Source organism: Schistocerca nitens, chromosome 6 (assembly GCF_023898315.1).
Source record: "Schistocerca nitens isolate TAMUIC-IGC-003100 chromosome 6, iqSchNite1.1, whole genome shotgun sequence".
In the NCBI taxonomy this organism is placed as follows: Eukaryota; Metazoa; Arthropoda; class Insecta; order Orthoptera; family Acrididae; genus Schistocerca; species Schistocerca nitens.
In genome coordinates, this window is record NC_064619.1 from 571,719,447 (window position 1) to 571,741,108 (window position 21,662).

At 43.9% G+C, this 21,662-nt stretch overlaps 1 protein-coding gene across 1 annotated transcript in view; it reads left to right on the forward strand.

The window, feature by feature from the left end:
* The first annotated feature begins 286 nt into the window (after positions 1-286).
* LOC126263475 (cytochrome P450 6k1-like) overlaps positions 287-21,662 on the forward strand; it is a 52,422-nt gene continuing 31,046 nt past the window's right edge. Inside the window, exons 1-5 of the mRNA XM_049960569.1 lie at positions 287-359; positions 5,348-5,629; positions 5,752-5,990; positions 14,976-15,238; positions 20,669-20,850. Of these exons, the coding sequence (XP_049816526.1) occupies positions 287-359; positions 5,348-5,629; positions 5,752-5,990; positions 14,976-15,238; positions 20,669-20,850 (1,039 nt within the window). The remainder of the gene's footprint in view (positions 360-5,347; positions 5,630-5,751; positions 5,991-14,975; positions 15,239-20,668; positions 20,851-21,662) is intronic.

A 21,662-nucleotide genomic window follows, 5' to 3' on the forward strand; every position in this document is an offset into this window, starting at 1 on the left:
ATGGATTCAGGCAGATGAACATTCTTTCCTAACTAAGAAAACTCGTAAAAGAATCAAGGAGAATGTACGTAGACAATTATGTTATCAGATCACAAACGAAATTACATGTCACGAAAAGGTGTCGAAAGTACACTGCTGTGACTCACTTGCACCGGAAGTTTATGGTTTAGTTACCAACGCTGCTGAATCGTGACAAGCAGCGTTTCTGTCGATTATCTTATCAGGATCTCTTCTTATGCGCAGTTACGTTTTTCACGCAGTATTAACGCGTGTGCCTTATCAGATGATGTTGCTTATAAGAGAGCGGACGGCAACAACAGGCACCAGAGTGGTTGCCGTCTTCGCCATCGGCTGTAGAGGTAAGAGAATGTCCTCCACATATTAGCAGTGGTCGCTGACATACCGTAATGTCGCAATATTGCCGATAATGTTGTCATGAGGTGGCAGTAAATTGGCTAGAATACAGGAAACACATGTCAGCAAGCACACCTTCTAAACCAGAATAGAAAATTTTGAGCTGTGGAGACCTGCACATCCCTACATACTCTCATAGGGTATTGTTTTGAAACGAGGTTTTGTCAGAAATATCGTGCACTGTCTCTATCAAATGCATACAGTGGGTTGTAATGCAAATACCTATTAGGTAAGGAGATATCGATTATTTCTATCGGTACCTTTGGGAGCAGGGAAACGTTGCGTACTGGCAGCGTAGATAAGATATGAATCGGTGCATCAGGAGAACTTTGTTTAATTGCACTGGCCTTTCTGAAGGTAAATACTTCCGTAATAAACCATTAAATACGAAGGTTGGAACTTTAAAAAAAAATGTTCAAATGTGTGTAAAATCTTATGGGACTTAACTGCTAAGGTCATCAGTCCCTAAGCTTACACACTGCTTAACCTAAATTATCCTAAGGACAAACACATACACCCATGCCCGAGGGAGGACTCGAACCTCAGCCGGGACCAGCCGCACAGTCCATGACTGCAGCGCCTTAGACTGCTCGGCTAATCCCGGGTGCGCAGTCCGGAACCGTGCGACTGCTACGGTCGCAGGTTCGAATCCTGCCTCGGGCATGGATGTGTGTGATGTCCTTAGGTTAGTTAGGTTTAATTAGTTCTAAGTTCTAGGGGACTAATGACCACAGCAGTTGAGTCCCATAGTGCTCAGAGCCATTTGAACCATTAATCCAGGGTGGCGTGGAACTTTCATAGTGGCAACTATTTATTCACTGCTCGTCCAAAACAGATACGTGTTTCAAAGTTTTACTGACCTTCATAGTAGTCACAAGCATTGTGCATAACCCGTTGCCAGCGATGTGGAAGTCGTAGGATACTCTCAGCAATTCCAGTTGTGTTGACAGTTCGCGTGACGTGGTCTATTGCCCGACGAATTTGTAGTAGTTCTGAAGCGAATACCGTGAAGTGTTTCCTTCAGTTTAGAAATCGAGGTGAACTCACGTGGGCTTAAGTCAGGGGAGTGAAGTAGGTGGTATACCACTTAGCAGCCCTGAATCAGTAATAGCTTGCACTGTACGTGCTTGAGCATTGTCCTGCAAAATGATTGTCAGGTCCTGCAGAAAGTGCCATCACTTCTGTCTCTATGCTGGTCGTAGGTTGTGTTCCAAAAATGAACAGCATACAGTGTAGAAAATGATTTCATCATTCTAAATTATGTCACAGGTTTTCAAAAACCAGTGATTTTGTATGGCTTTCGGAGGAAGGGGGGGGGGGCGAGAGATGATTAGAAACTAATACTGGAGGCAGTGTTGTCAAATAAACTTTTAGGTCTATCTCTGGCTTCTTTTTAATACCATTTAGCTGGCAAATGAGTGATTTAGCTAGCATCCGGAAGCATTGCTTTTTTCGCAATCACTTGGCTTCTTTTCTATAGTTTTTTCTTGACCGTAGGAAAGAGTTAAAATCCATGTTTATTAAAGGAAAATTGTTTGCATTGGACTAGGAGTTAAAACACGCTTCAGTATTTCATCAAAATATATTATTAGACTGCTGACATCAGCATAGTATCACAAGTCAGATATTCTAAGAAGAGCAGCAAAACTGAATTACATACCTGCTATGAGTAAATGTGAGTAAATTATATTTCAGAAACGCGATTCCGAAGAAAAAAAAAGTTCATCAAACTAATTCCATTGTTATTACATTTTGGCTTATGTGTGTGGAACATTTGATGCAGCTGTTCTTCATAAAAACGGACTTATCTAATAATACACTCCTGGAAATGGAAAAAAGAACACATTGACACCGGTGTGTCAGACCCACCATACTTGCTCCGGACACTGCGAGACGGCTGTACAAGCAATGATCACACGCACGGCACAGCGGACACACCAGGAACCGCGGTGTTGGCCGTCGAATGGCGCTAGCTGCGCAGCATTTGTGCACCGCCGCCGTCAGTGTCAGCCAGTTTGCCGTGGCATACGGAGCTCCATCGCAGTCTTTAACACTGGTAGCATGCCGCGACAGCGTGGACGTGAACCGTATGTGCAGTTGACGGAATTTGAGCGAGGGCGTATAGTGGGCATGCGGGAGGCCGGGTGGACGTACCGCCGAATTGCTCAACACGTGGGGCGTGAGGTCTCCACAGTACATCGATGTTGTCGCCAGTGGTCGGCGGAAGGTGCACGTGCCCGTCGACCTGGGACCGGACCGCAGCGACGCACGGATGCACGCCAAGACCGTAGGATCCTACGCAGTGCCATAGGGGACCGCACCGCCACTTCCCAGCAAATTAGGGTCACTGTTGCTCCTGGGGTATCGGCCGTGCAGGTGAGCGCCACAATCAGGACTGCATACGACCGAGGCACACAGGGCCAACACCCGGCATCATGGTGTGGGGAGCGATCTCCTACACTGGCCGTACACCACTGGTGATCGTCGAGGGGACACTGAATAGTGCACGGTACATCCAAACCGTCATCGAACCCATCGTTCTACCATTCCTAGACCGGCAAGGGAACTTGCTGTTCCAACAGGACAATGCACGTCCGCATGTATCCCGTGCCACCCAACGTGCTCTAGAAGGTGTAAGTCAACTACCCTGGCCAGCAAGATCTCCGGATCTGTCCCCCATTGAGCATGTTTGGGACTGGATGAAGCGTCGTCTCACGCGGTCTGCACGTCCAGCACGAACGCTTTTTTATTTCAGCTTTTGTGTGGCTTTTTTGTAGATGTATTTAGCTCATTTCATTTTGGAGAGTTGTCATCATTAACTGGAGGGCTCCGTAGTTTTGGACTGGCAGAAGTCTGTAAAAGTTGGTCGCCTTTGGCCCGCTCATGTTTTGTGTCCAGTCACTGCCAATCACACGTGTTACAGAGCCTGCGCACATAACTGTTGCAAAGTGATTGTGTGTCGTTTAGTGTTGTGTCGCAAATTAATACATCTCTTGATGAATGGCGAAGCGTTTTCTGGTCCATCATGGGCAGCACCAGAAACCTTTTCACTCTCCGAAGAAGGACAAGGAGAAGTACTTTACGGAATGGACCTATAAAAACGACCAATGATGTCGCTGAATGTTGCGAGCAGGAGACCGAAAATACAGAGTTGCTCCACACTCTCTCTTTAGTCGATGAGACTGACAGTAGCGTACACAAGAGGGAGCTTCAGCACATGAGAATCATTCGGAATTTTGCAATTCGAAATTTGTTTGCGATCTGACGAAATGTGATCCACAGTTCACTTTTGTGGTCCTCTTCGCTGATACAGCCCCCTTGCGTCTGAAGTCGACCACTGGAGTTCGATACAGACCACTTTGGTAATCGCTGGTTTAGAAGATGCTACATGTGGAATCACTGTAGAGTTATTGCAGTTTATTACATTCAACATACATTCGTCAGTTATTTAAACTGCACAGATCATTTCAACAGTAAAGTATTTCAGCTTCGTTGTTTGCAAAACGTTAAATTCCTCACGTACCACAAAGTAATGATTTTGACACGACAGCGGAATTACAGTACTCTCTGTTCACATCAGTTCATGAAAAGTGAAGTAAGTGACGTAAATAGGTTTGGAGAAGATGGCACAGACCACTGAAAACCAGTGTCACAGGCTGCTCAATTAATGGCAGTTGTAAACCCTCCATGTTACGTCAACGTTCAATAAATCCCTCTGAAAATGGAGGTGAAATTTTCCGAAAGGCTTAGTACGAAAAGTAAATAAGAACGTCAGATGTTTGTGCATTTCAGTTGCTAGTTGAAAGTCAAAGCTAGGCCTTACCTGATATTTTCGTATTCACTCAAAGTTCCTGTGAATGGCACTGCTGTAATTAGCGTGCTAAACTACCTTCTGTGTAAATCGTTGGTAGCATGAAATATTGCCGTCAGGCAACATATGCACCTTAACTAATTATATTTGTTTTGATGCTGTCTACCTCCTGTATTAATTTGAACGAGAAGTTTCTGGACCCTTGCATAAATTGAGGTGTTGTGATTAGATTAAAAAATGGTTCAAATGGCTCTGAGCACTATGGGACTCAACTGCTGAGGTCATAAGTCCCCTAGAACTTAGAACTACTTAAACCTAACTAACCTAAGGACAACACACACATCCATCCCCGAGGCAGGATTCGAACCTGCGACCGTAGCGGTCGCGCGGTTCCAGACTGTAGCGCCAGAACCTCTCGGCCACCAGCGGCCGGCTTAGATTAAATTATCTGAGAATATAATAATCCAGGTCCAAAATCTTCATTTGTCTTGCAGGTCACAACACTCCAAATTATTCCTTATAGTCTCTGCTGCGCCTATACTACCACTTAAGCCTTCCAGTCTTCTCCAAACACCTTTTTAAGGACGATTTAACCGTCTCCCACCCATTTTTCACGGGACTAGTCCTGAGATACATCCGCTGTATCAGCTGTAATCTGCACCATATGTTCATACCTTGTCAAGGCTGCAACCCAAGCTCTTCCTACCCGACTGATATCTTACCATCTCTTAATTCCCAATTCTCAACGACCCAGCCCCCACATACATGCTACACCATAATAGGTGTAGTCAAATACCAAATAGATCAGTAAAAAATTAAGTCCAGTGCTGGCAGGTAATAAATTATAATAGTCACACTGAGGGTTTGTCTCCGCTACCAACGCCCCCTTATTTTACAGTACAAAGTAGTCGTTTACTAACCAGGGATTGCAATCAGCACCTCCTCACTTCTATTCCGTTATATTACGGCACAGAAAATCTCTTCTACCACCTCCCACCGAAACGAGTCTGGAAAGCCTTAGGTTGGAACAACTATGTCACAGAAAATGAATATAGGTCCTCTAAACACCTAATGGTGTAGTGTATTACTTTCAGTTCCTTTGTTTTGCTTGTGTTTCAACAGATCGGTTGGACATTTCCGACGACTACCAGATAACCCTAGTTGTGGATAAGCTCCGTCTCGCCATGGGCGTGTTTCTGGAATCGTGGCTGAGTGAATTCCTGGCCGTAGCCCTGGTGGCGGCTGCGGCGGTCTACGCCTGGTACTCTCACCGCTACAGCTACTGGACCAAGAAGGGCGTATCGCAGGCACCAACCGTGATCCCATTTGGCAATATGGCGAGAGTGTTTCTTGGACTGACTCGTCTGGAATTCGTCTTCCAAGAGCTCTACAAGCGTTTCCGAGGTATTATGGAGCAATACCTGTCTGAACTGCCTTTTCTTTATATTGTTTCCAATTTTAATTGTAACTTTATTTGATAATACAGAATATATTTTCACCCACTGTTAATGTCTCATACATTTCAGATCAGAGATACGTGGGAGTATATCTCTTCAGCAAACCAGCTCTGTTGCTGGTCGACCCGGATCTCATCCGACTGGTGTTAGTCAAGGAGTTTGATGCATTCTCCCACAGAAATGTTCATTTCGATGAGAAAGACCCACTGAGTTATCATTTATTCAACTTGAACGGAGGCAGATGGAAGAGACTGCGAGCTAAGATGTCGCCTGCCTTTACGACAGGAAAGCTCAAAATGATGAGCCAAGTAAGTAACAAAAATGGATCTGTCCATATTATAGATAGATATTGTTCACAGCTCACAAACACTCCTCTGATTTCCTTAAAGTACTGTACTTAGTTGCAAATTAATAGTATGCACAATTCCCTATTTGTCATAAATACCTTAGTCCAAGAATGATTTTGTAACAACTACAATTTCACACAAGATATCCAATCTGAGTCATATTCTCCTAAATACAAGTAAATGGTGACACATTATTTGGGATTCAAACAGAAAATTGTGACCTACAAATATCTGAATGAGACTTTAGAACCAAGGCCATATTCGCTAGGCCAAAATATCAGTCGAAGTTTCTGTTTTATCAGTGAAATTTATACAATTTACTAACACCTAAGATTCGCGGAAGCTCGAAATTTAGTGCGGACGTCAATGCGAGATGCTTTTAATATTTTCCACAATGAAATATTGTCTGAAAATATGGTAGAAAACCCAAAGAGATTCTGGTCGTATGTAAAGTACACCAGTGATAAAAAATAGTCAATACCGTCACTGCGCAATAGCAATGGAAATGTTACCGATGATGGCACAATAGCGCCTTTCTTAGCAATCGTATACAACCGCTCACTTGACGAAAGGTCTTTCCTAAAGAGTGGAAGGTAGCACAGGTCACAAGAAAGGAAATAGGAGTAACCCATTGAATTGCAGACCCATATCACTGACTTCAATTTGCAGTACGATTTTAGAACATATACCGTGATGAAAATGACTTATTAATACATAACCAACACGGATTCAGAAAATATCGTTCTTGTGCAACACAGCTAGCTTTTTATTCCCATGAAGTAATGAGTGCTGTCGACAAGGGATCTCACATCGATACCATATTCCTAGATTTCCAGAAGGCGTTTCATACCGTTCCTCACAAGCGACTATTAATCAAATTGCGTGCATATGGAGTATCGTCTCAGTTGTGTGACTGGATTCGGAATTTCCTCTCAGAGAGATTACAGTTCGTGATGATAGACGGTAAATCATCGAGTAGAACGGAAGAGATATCTGGCGTTCCGCAGGGTAGTGTCATGCGACCTCTGCTGTTCCTGATTTACGTAAATGATCTAGGTCATAATCTGAGCAGCCCCCTTAGATTGTTTGCAGATGACGCTGTAATTTACCGTCTATTAAAATCATCAGACACTCAATTCCAATTACAAAATGATCTAGAGAGAATTTCTGTATGGTGCAAAAAGTGGCAATTAGCACCAAACAAAGAAAAGTGCTAGGTCATCCACATGGGCACTAAAAGAAATCCGATAAATTTCGGGTATACGATAAATCGCACAAATCTAAAGGCTGTCAATTCGACTAATTACCTAGGCATTACAATTACGAGCGACTCAAATTGGAAAGACGACATAGATAATATTCTGGGGAAGGCGAAACAAAGACTGTACTTAGTTGGCAGAACACTTAGAAGGTGCGACAAACCCACTAAAGAGACAGCCTACATTACACATGTCCGTCCTCTGCTGGAATATTGCTGCGCGGTATAGGATCCTTACCAGGTAGGATTGACGGAGGACATCGAAAAATGGCAAATAAGGGCAGCTCGTTTCGTGTTATCGCGCAATAGGGGTGAGAGTGTCACTTATATGATACGCGAGTTGGGGTGGCAGTCACTAAAACAAAGGCGGTTTTCTTTGCGGCGAAATCTATTTACGAAATTTCAATCACTTACTTTCACTTCCGAATGCATAAATATTTTGTTGACACCCACCTACGTCGGGAGAAATACTCATCATAATAAAATAAGAGAAATCAGAGCTCGAACGGAAAGATTTAGGTGTTCCTTTTTCCCACGCGCCATTCGAGGGTGGAATGGTAGAGAAGTAGTATGAAAATGGTTCGATGAACTCTCTGCCAGGCACTTACGTGAGAATTGCAGAGTAATCATGTAGATGTAGATGTAGACAGCTATCGTAGTGTGTTAGCTAAGCAACTGTGAAAACTCAGTATCACCAATTCCTAACAGTATGACGAATGAACTCTGAAGGACGTCAGATTACGTCATCAGATATAGCTGAGCAGTGTGCCGTAATAATTAGTTTGGAGGCAATCAGTCATGTATCTAAACTTATCACTCAGAAAAACCTCGCAATTGGATTGTTGTGGTAATGGACTCAGCCCTTGAGAGGCCAGTTGAGGAGTTGCTTGACTGAGAAGCAGCGGCTTCTGACACGAAATCTGACAACGACTGGGAGACCACATGCTCCTCTATATCCGCACCAAGTGATGCTTTATTCTTCGGATGATACGGCGGCCGGTCGGTACCGTTGGGTCCTCCGAGACATGTTCGGACGGAGTCTTTTTTAGTTTAGTAAAGTAAGACCCACCAGCAGTAATGTGTTTCATATGCATGCCAGCGTCGACATCGACTTTCAGCTTATTGGCGAAAGCTTTCGAACAATACTCAATCCCGCTTCTCCCTATGCCCATTGAATAGCTGAACGTATGGCACTTACGCAATGTGCATCCACTGACTGCAGGCTCACTATGGAATCTTGAAAGGTTTGGCGCTAATCACTTGAACGACACTTCACTGGAAAAGCTCTTATCAAGCATTAGTTTATGAATGCCTCCTTGGAGAACATATACACACATGACTGTCTAGCACGGGGCAGGTTGAACCCTCAGTAATCTCATATGGGCAGTCGAGGCGTCAAATTAGTTAGTATTTCCGAGACACCAAACCTTCTATTTGAACACGACTTGCCATTCGTGACAGAAACTCCATCACTGGCACTCCGTGAATTGTCAGCCGTGTAATCTGAAACAGCAGCGAGGTCCTGTCAAAGTGAACCTGTGGACAGAGTGAACAGCAATTTCCGAATCTTCCTGATGATGACGCTGTGGTGCACGGAAAGGTGTCGTCGCTGAGTGACAGTAGAGGGATGCAGACTAACTTAGAATTTCTAATTGTAATGAATAACAGCTTACTCTAAACATATAAAAAAGTAAGGTAATGCGGATGAGTAGGAAAGACAATCCTGCAACGTTCGAATACAGCATTAGTAGTGGGCTGCTTGACACAGTCCCGTCGATTAAAGATCTAGGCGTAACACTGCAAAGCGATATGAAATGAAATGAGCACGTCAGGCTGGTAGTTGAGAAAGCAATGGTCGACTTCGTCCCTGGCAGCATTTTAGGAAACTACAACGCATCTAAAAAGGACACGGCATGTAGAACGCTACTGTGACCCGTTCTCGAATACTGCTTGAGTGTTTGGGAACGAAGTAAAGGAAGACATCGAAACAATTCAGAGGTGTGCTTTATTACAGGTAGGTTCGATCATCAGTTCGCAGATATTACGGGTATGCATCGCGAATTGAAATGGAATCCCTGGAAGGAAGATGCTTTTTGCGCGAGGCGCTATTGCGGAAATTCAGAGAACGCCCATTTGAGGCCGACTGCATAACGATTCTACTGCCGCCAAACGAACATTTCGCGCAAGGACAACGAAGATAAGAGAATTTGGGCTTCTGTAGAGGATTATAGACAGTTGTTTTTCTCTCGCTGTATTTGCGAGCGGAACAGGATAGGATATGACTGGTAGTACGTGGTACCAACCGCCTTGCACCGTAAACTAGCTTGCGGACTATGCATGTAGACGTAAACGTATATATGTCCTGGTATGGGCACACCTGTCATTCCTATTCTCTCTGAGACACTTGTCATGATTGACGTTGCTTTCAAACAGCAATGTACGTGAATCTGAAATCTAACGTTTGTAAATATAGTAGCATGGAAAACCATTGATGTGACTGAAATGAAGTTTCGAGCACAGATTAGATAGTGTACACAACACAAATAGAACTGAAGAACTGTACATGTCCGACTTTCAGAATTACATGTGGTATGGAATGCCCACTTAACACAGGAACTTTATACACGAGTGCCTGCAGCAACAATGGTTGGAAGAGACAATGACGAATAAGTTGTCAACGTCAGTGATGGGAACAACTGAATGAAAACAATAGATAATTCGGTTGTTGGAAAACAATAGACTCATTCGGTTGTAGTTATACATATCGGTTGAACTCTTCATTCATTATTTTGAATGAAACCAGACTGTGGTAGCGACCGAATGAAAAAAATCGTTCAGTTGGTCGGACTAGTCATTCATTCTTTTGAATAGAACCAGTATGTGGGAGCAACCGAATGAAAACAATCGTGTCATTAGGTTGTAATTTTACCTGTCGGCGGGATTATTATTCATTAATTTTCTTCGAGTGAAGGCAGTTAGTGGGAGCAATCGAATGGAAAGATTCGACATCGTCGTGGCTTTGCATATTGACTGAATTATTCATTCTTTCTTTTCAAGTGGAAACAAAGAGTAGTTTTTCTATCGGTTGAACCAGGTATTGATTCTTTTAGCTGAAACAACTCTCTAGTATTTTAGCTGACCGAGCTACCCATTCATTCTTCTGAGTAAAGCCAGCCTGCAGTAGTTCAATTAGTAGAATTAAAGCAGTGCTACATTACACTGACAGAGGGTGGGCCTAACCGAAGACGTATCTCTGGGGCATGGCAAAGTTAAAATAAGCAGTACACATGTCCGATCAATTATGCACAGAGCGGATAAATTTTTTATCATTTAAAACTGATACATATATCGATGTGGGATAAATAGCTCCAGGGTCCATTAACGCGTAACTAATTAATCTGATGTATCGCTAAGGTAGGCCTGCCATTGCTTAAATTGCGACACCAGACAGAAACTTAAACCCTGTACACTTGGGTCAAATTATTTTCCCTAACACAAACAATCTGTAGACGATAAGTTGGCCGATGGCCACGATGTTCCGCGGGGAGAGGGGAACATGAGTTTCAGCGCCTCCTACAGATCAGCAGACATAAATTACGCGTGAGAGTAACAAGGATTTGCGAAAGCTCGTTATAGAGACGTTCGTGTCAGACGTAGTACTATTCTGCAGCAAGGACTATAAATGTAAATGACATCAGTTTTATACAGCTCAATGAGTAGAAGGCAAATGACATTTAAGATATTCAGTTGTCTGGCGGGTTGGGCGGCGTCGCATTGTATGTGATCGCCCATTGTTGGCGGCTTCTCATTGTGTCAATAAAGAAGTATGGAAAATACAGGGTGTTCCAAAATTGTCTTTACAACTTTTATCAGATATATTTCAGAAATGTGGATAGGTAGAAAAGCGCGGTTTGCGGCATAATGTTCATACACACCTAAGGTTCTAGTGGCCGCTTAACAGAGGTCATTGTGTTAAGGTGATCATATTTTCTAGTGCCAAATTCCGGACACATTAAAAAATTTTGAAATTGCAAAAAGAAGTCTTAATTGAATATAGTAAATGAAGCAAATTGTCACTTTAATTTGTTACAAAAAGCACATTAATTTATATTCTATTTGTACCTTATAAGATGAAGAAATGCGAACGGACATAGAGTATTCATCAGTGCTGTAAATTATCTTCAGCATGTCTATATTTTTCAACAGCATAATATAAACATTCAGCTCAACTTTTGTCATAATTCACTCTAGACACTATCTTTGCTTTCGTAGTTTCTACAAAAATCTGTGTTTTGTCACTGCTCCATGCATCACTCTTTTGGGAAAATACCCCTCCAGTAACAGCATACGATACAGATGAAATGAATATGTAATTTGAGATAAATCGTTTCAAAGTTCTTAAATCCGGGTCAAATAGATGTCCCGAATCACTTTTGAAAAAATTTAGGATAGAGCCAGAAGTATCGTGATTGTCACGACAAAATGAGGGAAGGAGGATGGATGGTCACCTTAAATGTGTGCGCCGTCTGTAGCGCAGAGGTTGTCTAAACGGTTTTCCAGTTCCTTGTCCAGCCTAGAATGTCCTCATTAAAGTGTGCTACTGTTGCTCTGATGTGAGCTCACAGTTCGTGCAACTTCCGCCCAAAGAAAAAAAAAAATGTAATAGGCTTCCGCAGGACCTGGATGTCAGATCTGGTCTTCACCAACCACGCCACACACTGTACCAACTGCCGGCGATTGGCCAATGAATAACTAATATGTGAAAATAAGAAACTAAAATCAGCTTTAGGTGTGTGTAAACATTATGCCGCGAACCGCACCTTTATACCTACTCCCATTTCTAAAATATACGTGATTAAAGTTGTAAAGACAATTTTGGAACACAATGTATGCGTATAAGGGACCGTCTAAGCGTGTTTGTCGCTGCGTTTTTAGCAGTCAGACTAAAACGAAGAAACTATCTATAGTTCGACCCTCCTTTAATGAATTTTCGCTCAGGTTTATTACAGTCGAATTTCCACAGGCATGAAAAAAGGTCCATGTTTAACCCGGACAGTTGTATAAAAATCCCTCCAGTACACCTCCGGACGCCCTCAACACTAGGAGAGATCGGGGGAAATTCAGACGTATTGCAGCTCTAGTTGGGGATGCAAAGATGAGCCTAATGGTGCCCTTAATGATATATGAAGAAAAAAGGAACCTTGACTCGTTTGCATTGGTTGACGTCCCATTGCCGGCCGGAGTGGCCAAGCAGTTCTAGGCGCTACATTCCGGAACCGCGCGACCGCTACGGTCGCGGGTTCGAATCCTGCCTCAGGCATGGATGTGTGTGATGTCCTTAGGTTAGTTAGGTGTAAGTAGTTCTAAGTTCTATGGAACTTATGACCTCAGCAGTTGAGTCCCGTAGTTCTCAGAGCCATTTGAACCATTTGACGTCCCATTCACAAAACACTATCGGTCATGGAAATCGGCGCCATGAATTTCTTGATGCAGTAACGCGTGGAGTGGATGATACTGATGACGATGCAGTATTGTGACATACCAGAGCCGTGACATAATTGGGCGCTTATCCGTGGGTTGTGGTGCACGGCCGCTAGCACAGCTATACAGCTATCTCATTAGCTTCTCCTGTAAAAGCTTCCTCTGGAAAATGCTCGGCGTGCAATCTCGATATTTCTCCTACTTTCTCTGTAAATCAGGATCATTTCAGTTTTTTCTGCTGTGGTTGCAACCTTCATCGACCACTTGCACGTCTGTTCTCCAAATGATAAGTATGTGCGCAGCGAATAAACACTTCGCAAGTTTTGCAATGTTTAGAACCGCTATCTGTTCTACGTCTGCACGATATGTGAGCTCCGGTCACAGTGCACTTCCTGTTATGATACGTCGTCGTTCGCTACACGGCGGTGCCATTGGATATTCAAGGGCCATTGAGTAGCATGTCGCAAATTACGACTGTGTATCCATTTATACTCCTCCGGTTACAGAGCCGTCTGTGGCGAAACGAAGAAAATGCTTCAGACAAAACGTATGTAGATTTTGCCGTAGAATCGTAATCTGCAATAAAAACTGTGCTTCCCATTGAAGATTTCGAAGCTGCCCTCAGCCACCCACGCACGACTTCGGGTGGCAGGTCGAGTGTGGTGTCGTTGGATGTCCCTCTCCAACACAAAGAAATTGGAATTATACCTCTTTTTGATCCGACGAGTAGTTTTCGATATATTCCAGTGTCTTGAGTTAAAATGAACACCGTGGATAATTGTTGCATGATTTAAATGGTACATTTGGATTTACAGATAATTACCTTTAGGCAAGTTGTAGTTTTTATGCAATTGTCATTTCGTTTGCTTCACACCAGTTCCTTGTACACTCCACAGGTTCTGACACCGACTAAGCAGTACGTTCGTTGTGAGTACACGAATATGATCTCGATAATCCTTTCTTGTTGCCGTACTGCTTCACCCACTATCCGCTCATCGCTGGGAATAACCTTTTTCTGTTCACTGTAACCCCATACGTACTACCAGTGCAGCTAATGTGCCCTTTGCGAGCCGAAAGATACATAATCCGGCGGCCGAACACCCTGCATCAATCAGATTAACTGAGACGCTCTATTACTTTCACGACGCATACGTATATTTCTTCCAAGCTTCCATTTCCTTTGACTGAACTTCACTGTAGGTGCGTTTTTAAAGAAATACATTTTTGACCACCCACACAAGAGAGCGCTCAGCCATGCGTAAGTGTACACCATCTGTGTGTGAGCGTAACCACTTACTGCTGTTACACTGCTATACACATACCATCCGAAATGGACTCATTCGGTTCATTCCTTCTGAGCGTTGACATTTTCACAAATATTTGTTAATATACGACGCAAATTTGAGTAGCCAGATTATAATTGTATTGTTAAGTATACAGGGTGATAAGGCACATTGGGCACACAACTGCGGTCTGTAATCATATACGTAGGAAGCGGGGCTCGCAAAAGGCACGAGAGGGCGCTACCGTTACATGTGGACTGGCATCGTCGGAAACTGTTTAATTGGGCCGTGCATTCCTCCAGACCGACTTTTCTTCACACGTATCTAGAATTCCTTCGAGAGGTTACGCCATACACTCTAATTGATGTTCCCTTGCCTATTCGTCGCCGCATTTGATTTCAGCATGATGGAGCCGCTGTGAATCTCAGTAGGCAAGTGAGGGCACATCCGTAGGCGACCTTTCCCAGCCACTGGATTGGTCGCGGTGGGCCAGTCACATGGCCACGTTGATCACCCTGTCTGCCCCCAATCGATATTTTTCCGGGGGGGGGGGGGGAGGGGGGGTATCTGAAGAACCTTGTGTATGAATCATCTGTTACATCGTTGGAGCACCTAGTGGACAGGATAGTTGTGGCAGCAGGATGTCTTCGAGATAAACGAGGTGTCAGGAGTATCTCAATGCATCTTAACAAACTTTGAGTATCTCTTGTAGTGGGCATCCATTTGTAGCACACTGACTAAACAAATGCGACGCAGTTTAGTAGCCGCGGATGGTCTTTGACACCTCCGGTTCCTGTGTGGTTACTGATCCTTGTTGTATGCCTGATGTACCATGTCGGATTGTAAATGTTTTTTTAATCGTCCTGTATATCGGAAAAAATTGTATGAGAACCTTTACAATCAACGGTCTCCTCTTCCTTGCAGACAATGCAGGACTGTGGACGCCAATTGGTGGAGGTGTTGGAGGAGCCAGCGAAGAAGGGCCAGATCCTGGAGATGCGGGAAATAGCCGCCAGATTCACCACCGACATCATCGCCTCCGTCGGTTTCGGACTCGAGAGTAATTCTCAACGAAACCCGGACGCAGAGTTCCGCCGCTGGGGACGAAAATTATTCGAATTTTCGATTAAGTCGAGGATTGCCAATCTCATGTACAGGTTCATTCCAGTTGTGGCTAAAGCTCTAAGGTGAGTAGTTTAAATGTACATTTACTCTGTAAAACGTATCACATTGTAACGATAGCAGAGAAAAATCTGTCAGCCCCATGAGACTTACTAAAACAGTGTAACACACTCTTTAACTTGATAAAGACCGGGGGGGAACAGACCCCATGAATTTCTTCAAGCCGGCCACGGTGGCCGTGCGGTTCTAGGCGCTCAAGTCCGGAGCCGCGCTGCTGCCACGGTCGCAGGTTCGAATCCTGCCTCGGGCATGGGTGTGTGTGATGTCCTTAGGTTAGTTAGGTTAAGTAGTTCTAAGTTCTAGGGGACTGATGACCACAGCAGTTGAGGCCCATAGTGCTCAGAGCCATTTGAACCATTTTGAGTTTCTTCAAGCATTGAACATCTACATGGCTCTGAGCACTATGGGACTCAACTGCTGTGGTTATCAGTCCCCTAGAACTTAGAACTACTTAAACCTAACTAACCTAAGGACATCACACACATCCATGCCCGAGGCAGGATTTGAACCTGCGACCGTAGCAGTCGCACGGTTCCGGACTGCGTGCCTAGAACCGCGAGACCACCGCGGCCGGCGAACATCTACATGAAACCACTCATTGATAATTAGAACCAGTAGTTAACAATTGTCGGGAAGTTGACTGGTGAGTTACAGCCGCTGTTTAAAAGGAGGCCAGTCATTTCCATGGGATTATAAGTGTAACGAACTGGGGACCCTCGGGGACGAGTGACTGGTGGTGACTGGCCGTGAGGTATGGGGCAAACACTGTTAAGAATTAGAAAGAACTTTATTGATCTTGGTACGTGGCGTAGCTCGATAGGCTTTTCTCGCTGACACTGACTTAGGTCAATGAACTGGTGGCGGTTTCTGACTGGTGCTGCTGTGCTGTCACCTTGTGCTGCTAAGGCCGGTAGCCCCTGCAGGCCATGGGCGTTGACGTCAGTGGCACTTGGAGTTGTGCTGCGATGGCACCCCACATGGGAGGCGGCCCCTCGCTTCTGCACGCTACCACCATGGTGGTGCGTACATTACTTCCCTCGAGGTCCTGTAGGCTTGGCAGCCCCTTGCCCTACTTGCACCATTGCGACGGAACGCAGCTGTGAGCTGCCTGATACCCTTGGACGAAGTCGGCTGGTGACTCGTGTTGTGGCACTGAACCCCACTAGGAACTCAGTGCAGGTGGCAGATTGGCAGGGCTGAGACACCAAGTCCTGTGAAGGGCTTACTGCATATGGCAGGTGCAGCCCAGTCTGAAACGCATGACTGCAGCTAGCAGAGCCCATTGTCTCGCCTGTCCGGTGTTGCTCTGCTACCTTCCGGCGATGACGAGTGTTCCCGACTTAAAATACAGACATTTATATGCCTCAAGAGTCTAACATTCTGTGTGGTGTCTGTTTGTTCTAAGTCGTGTCTCCCTACAGCTTTCGCGCAACGACGCTCTGAGCGTGTTTTTTAGGGAATTGACTAGTTTGAACGTGGGACCTGTTTGTGTTCTGGTCTTAAAGGCAGCCTATGCACAGGGTGGTAATTCAGTGACATGGCTGCTGCTACTCTGCCAGTAATTGTACGGAATGGCCCAGAACGCTACAGGGAGTCCGTTACTTGTTCTGGGACAACAGACGCAGAAGAGAAAAGGATTGCGAAGCGCTCACGGCACAATACGGTGATATTCCCTTGTGGTGGTCATACGTGGTCGATGGGAGCATTGACAAGGTGTATACCTGCCCGCGTAGTGCCATACAGTCCAACACAGGGCCGCTGCCACGTCCGAATGCCCGATTATTATACATGTTAAACGATTCGAACAGCTGGGGAAATGAAGACGGAAAATGAGGCCCCTTTCAAATAGTCAGGTGTTGATAATTCCTGTCTAAAACGAGTACGTGACTTCACCGTGTACTTGATAATGATCACTCAACACCGGACGGTATTCACACCTTTTACACAGTATTGGAAATCAGTATAAACGCAGGGTTCCACGAAAGGGTCTGAAGTAGGACTTTTGATAAAATATCGATATATTGACATATTTTACAAGAAGTGTAGATACGTAAGTATATGTATATGTCGACACCGAAACAGCAATATCAAATGCCGATATTTTTATTTTATGTTATATATTTTCCGCAATTTTCAGCAAATATTTGAAATTGTAGTGGAATATAAGTTTACTTTCACTGTGTGAAGCAGTCTTCCTACTTTTTGAGCGTTCATCATGTCCAGGCTTCCTCTGTGACTGAGTGAAGCAAATATAGCTGTCTCAATGAAGTCCGATTCACTGCGGCGAAGCGGAAGCGGGTGTGTGAATAGAATAACAAGATTTCCGATCGGTGTTCTTCAAAATCAGCTGCTCAAAATGATGAACAAAAATCTAAATGACGGCGGTAGGAGAAATGCTGACGTAATCGGCGCTCCGCGCTACCAGCGGAAAGTGCAACGTTTAACTCCACCATGCAACTTTGACACTACAATTACAAGGTCGCTGGCGTTTGCAGAAATGAAAAAACAGGGAAGTTGACATGAGGTGTTCCGGACAAATTAGATGTATGACGAATCCGAACGACAGACTTATCGGACACCTGTTAATTGCGCCACTTACGTGCAGTTACCATTGTTAGCAAAGTGGTTATCGACAAGCGTGAACGTGGATCGTTTTCCTTTCGACTCTTCTCTAAGGGGGTAAGCAGGCAGCTACCTTGTTGACCTGCAGAATATCTAATAATAAATCAGTACTTAAATATACAGCTCTAAACGCGGCAGTATATTTACAACGTGCAGCCAATATTTTTTTAGGTCTGTACGTCGATAGTATTTGTCGATGTTTTGATACTTTCTTCGTTACATCGATGGTTAATAATGATACGTTTTTTAAATATCGATGTATCAGATTTCCGATATTTTTAAAATAGCCTGAAGCAGACGCTTATCGAATTTACTATGAATAAATATACATATAAGACTTAAATAATCATGATTGAATTACATAGTTCATTTTATAAAACAAGTAAAAAAATAAGGCGTTTGCATTTCCTGGGTGGTAACTGATACAAAGGCACTCACCGTGCTCTTGTGTTATTGCATTGATAGTACTTTGTGCAACTTCCGCTTCTCCTAATTACCTAAAAAATTCTCTTCGGCATTGATTTTGTCAGGGGTTGCAGTTCTTGCATTGAAATTATCGACTACTCTTGTCGTATCGCTCTTTCAGCTTACAACAGCTTCAGATTGCCTTCCATTTCGATAAACACGCTTGCAAGTATTCTCCAAAGATTTTCCACGAAGCTCAAAATCTGGGCTATGTCCGTTCTCTCCATATCATGGGCCCAATCTCACGTAAATTATCCAACGAAACTGACCAGTTCAACTTGTTGACAGTTTGACGCTTACAGTGTCCCATTTTCTTTTACGTACAGATTTTTGCTTTTTCGTCACCTGATAACTGTTTTCCGCGCAGCACAGTCACAATCGTGGTTTATGTACACAGCACGCATAGTCACTAATGGCGTATGTTTACTATCTGCAATAAAGGCATGAACGCAGACACTAACACTGCATAGAGCCAACTGACTTTACACCTACTTCGACCCTCTACCATCTGAATCGTTGTTGTCTTCTTATATACTGTCCTACTGGTGTCAAATGCGATACCATTTGACTGCATTTGTCGGTATATGGAATTTCATACTGTTCCAAATACATTGTGTACAACTATTCCAATGGACAATGTTAATTTTCCAGCAAATGTCCATACCTTTATACTGATTTCCACCACTGTATTCCCTACCAGGCCTGTTAACACTAAAGATGAACAAGACTAATTCACTCGACTAGTCGTTCTACTTGTCACCGAGAATTGCAGCTCTAATCATTTACATACCCATGTGCGTGTATGATGAAGTTACACACATCAAAAAAAGTCTTTAATCACTTCGGTTCCGAGAGTTCCGGTACCTGTACAGAAACCTGGAATAGAGATCAACATAAACATCATTTCCGCCCTTTTTATTGCTCATGAAAACCACACATTGCATGTTGTACCACCATACAGCGAGACTTTCGGAGATGTTGGTCCTGATTGCCGTACACACCGGTACCTCTAATACCCAGTAGTACGTCCTCTTGCATTGATGCATGCCTGTGTTCAGTGTGGCATACTATCCACAAGTCAATCAAGGCACTGTTGGTCCAGATTGTCCCACCCCTTAACGGCGATTCGGCGTAGATCCCTCAGAGTGGTTGGTGGGTCACGTCGTCCATAAACAGACCTTTTGAATCTATCCCAGGCATGTTCGATAGGGTTAATGTCTGTAGAACATGCTGGCCACTCTAGTCGAGCGATGTCGTTATCCTGAAGGAAGTCATTCACAAGATGTGCACGATAGGGGTGCGAATTGGCGTGGATGAAGACGACTGCTTCGCCTATATGCTGCCGATATGGTTGCACTATCGGTCGGAGGATGGGATTCACGTATCGTACTACCGTAACGGCGCCTTCCATAACCACCATGGCGTACATCGGCCTCACATAGTGCCACCCCAAAACAGCAGGGAACTTCTACCTTGCTGCACTCGCTGGACAGTGTGTCTAAGGCATTGACCCTGACCGGGTTGCCTCCAAACACGTCTCTGACGATTGTCTGGTTGAAAGCATATGCGACACTCATCGGTGACGAGAACGTGATGCCAATCCTGAGCAGTCCATACAGCATGTTGTTGGGCCCATCTGTACCTCGTTGCATGGTGTCGTGGTTGCAAAGATGGTCTTCGCCATGGACGTAGGGAGCGAAGTTGCGCATCATGCAGCCTATTGCGCACAGTTTGGTTCACTCCGAGACACGTAGACACTTCCGTTGTTGAGAGCCGTTCCTGGCACAAAGTAACAATGCGGACGCAATCGGACAGCGTTATTGGCGGTCTAGGCATGGTTGAACTACAGACAAATCGAGCCGTGTACCTCCTTCCACGTGGAATGACTGAAACTGGCGCTACTCATTCATGGTTGTTTACATCTTTGGGCGGGTTTAGTGCCATCTCTGAACAGTCAAAGGGACTGTGTCTGTGATACAATATCACAACCAAAGCCTATCTCCGGGGGTTCTGGGAACCGGGGTGATGCAAAAGTTTTTTTAGTGTGTGTATGTTCACATCCAAGCATGTCTTCTGGGTCATCACTGTTTGGCATATACTATTAAAAACATTTCTACCCAAGAGAAAATTGGCTATGTGTAGTGTATTTTGACAACCACGTGTGCATTAAATCACATTTCATGTATATTTGATTAACGAATTCTGAATACTACAAAAACGATCGATGGCCATTGTTATCGATTGAGCATCATCAAATAAAGCTGGGGAAAGTACCTTCCTTCGGTTGAGATGTAACCTTACTACTAACTTCATGACATTGAATGTAAATTTGTTTCCCTTATTTTCAGGTTAAAGGGAGGCGCTAGAGACGTCATGATATACTTTCAGGATGTGGTGAAGAGTACTGTGGAGTACCGCGAACAACACAGCGTTGTCCGCAATGACTTCCTGCACCTGATGATACAGCTCAAGAACAAGGGTTTCATTGACGAACAAAGCAAAACGGGATCCCAAGAAGTTGATAACTGGAGTAAGTATGAACATATAACTCAACAAACGTGTGGTCAGACAAGTTTGTCACTTCTTCAACAAGTATCTGGAATGTTATTTTATTCAGAAACAGCTGAAGGCGCGAATCGCATTAATATTTTTATTATTATTTTTACGCTCTTATACCGGGAATGATATTCATAAGATGGAGCCAATGTGAATATCCCACATATCATCACAAAGAGAAAGAACAGGATAGTGCCTAATTACGAGATTAGTAATGAATATTTTGAGCACTTCGTATCATGTAAGTATTTAGCAGTAATAGTAACAAGGAGATCACACAGTAACCGCAATATTGTAATTTTTTATACTTGCGGTACATTAACTATGCTGGTACTGCGAACGGCTGAAAGCAAGGGGAAACTACAGCCGTAATTTTTCCCGAGGGCATGCAACTTTACTGTATGGTTAAATGATGATGGCGTCCTCTTGGGTAAAATATTTCGGAGGTAAAATAGTCCCCCATTCGGATCTCCGGGCGGGGACTACTCAAGAGGAGGTCGTTATCAGGAGAAAAAAAACTGGCGTTCTACGGATCGGAGCGTGGAATGTCAGATCCCTTATTCGGGTAGGTAGGTTAGAAAATTTAAAAAGGGAAATGGATAGGTTAAAGTTAGATATAGTGGGAATTAGTGATTCAATTTGTATATTGAGCAAGCAGTAAAGGAAACAAAAGAAAAATTCGGAGTAGGTATTAAAATTCATGGAGAAGAAGTAAAAACTTTGAGGTTCGCCGATGACATTGTAATTCTGTCAGAGACAGCAAAGGACTTGGAAGAGCAGTTGAAC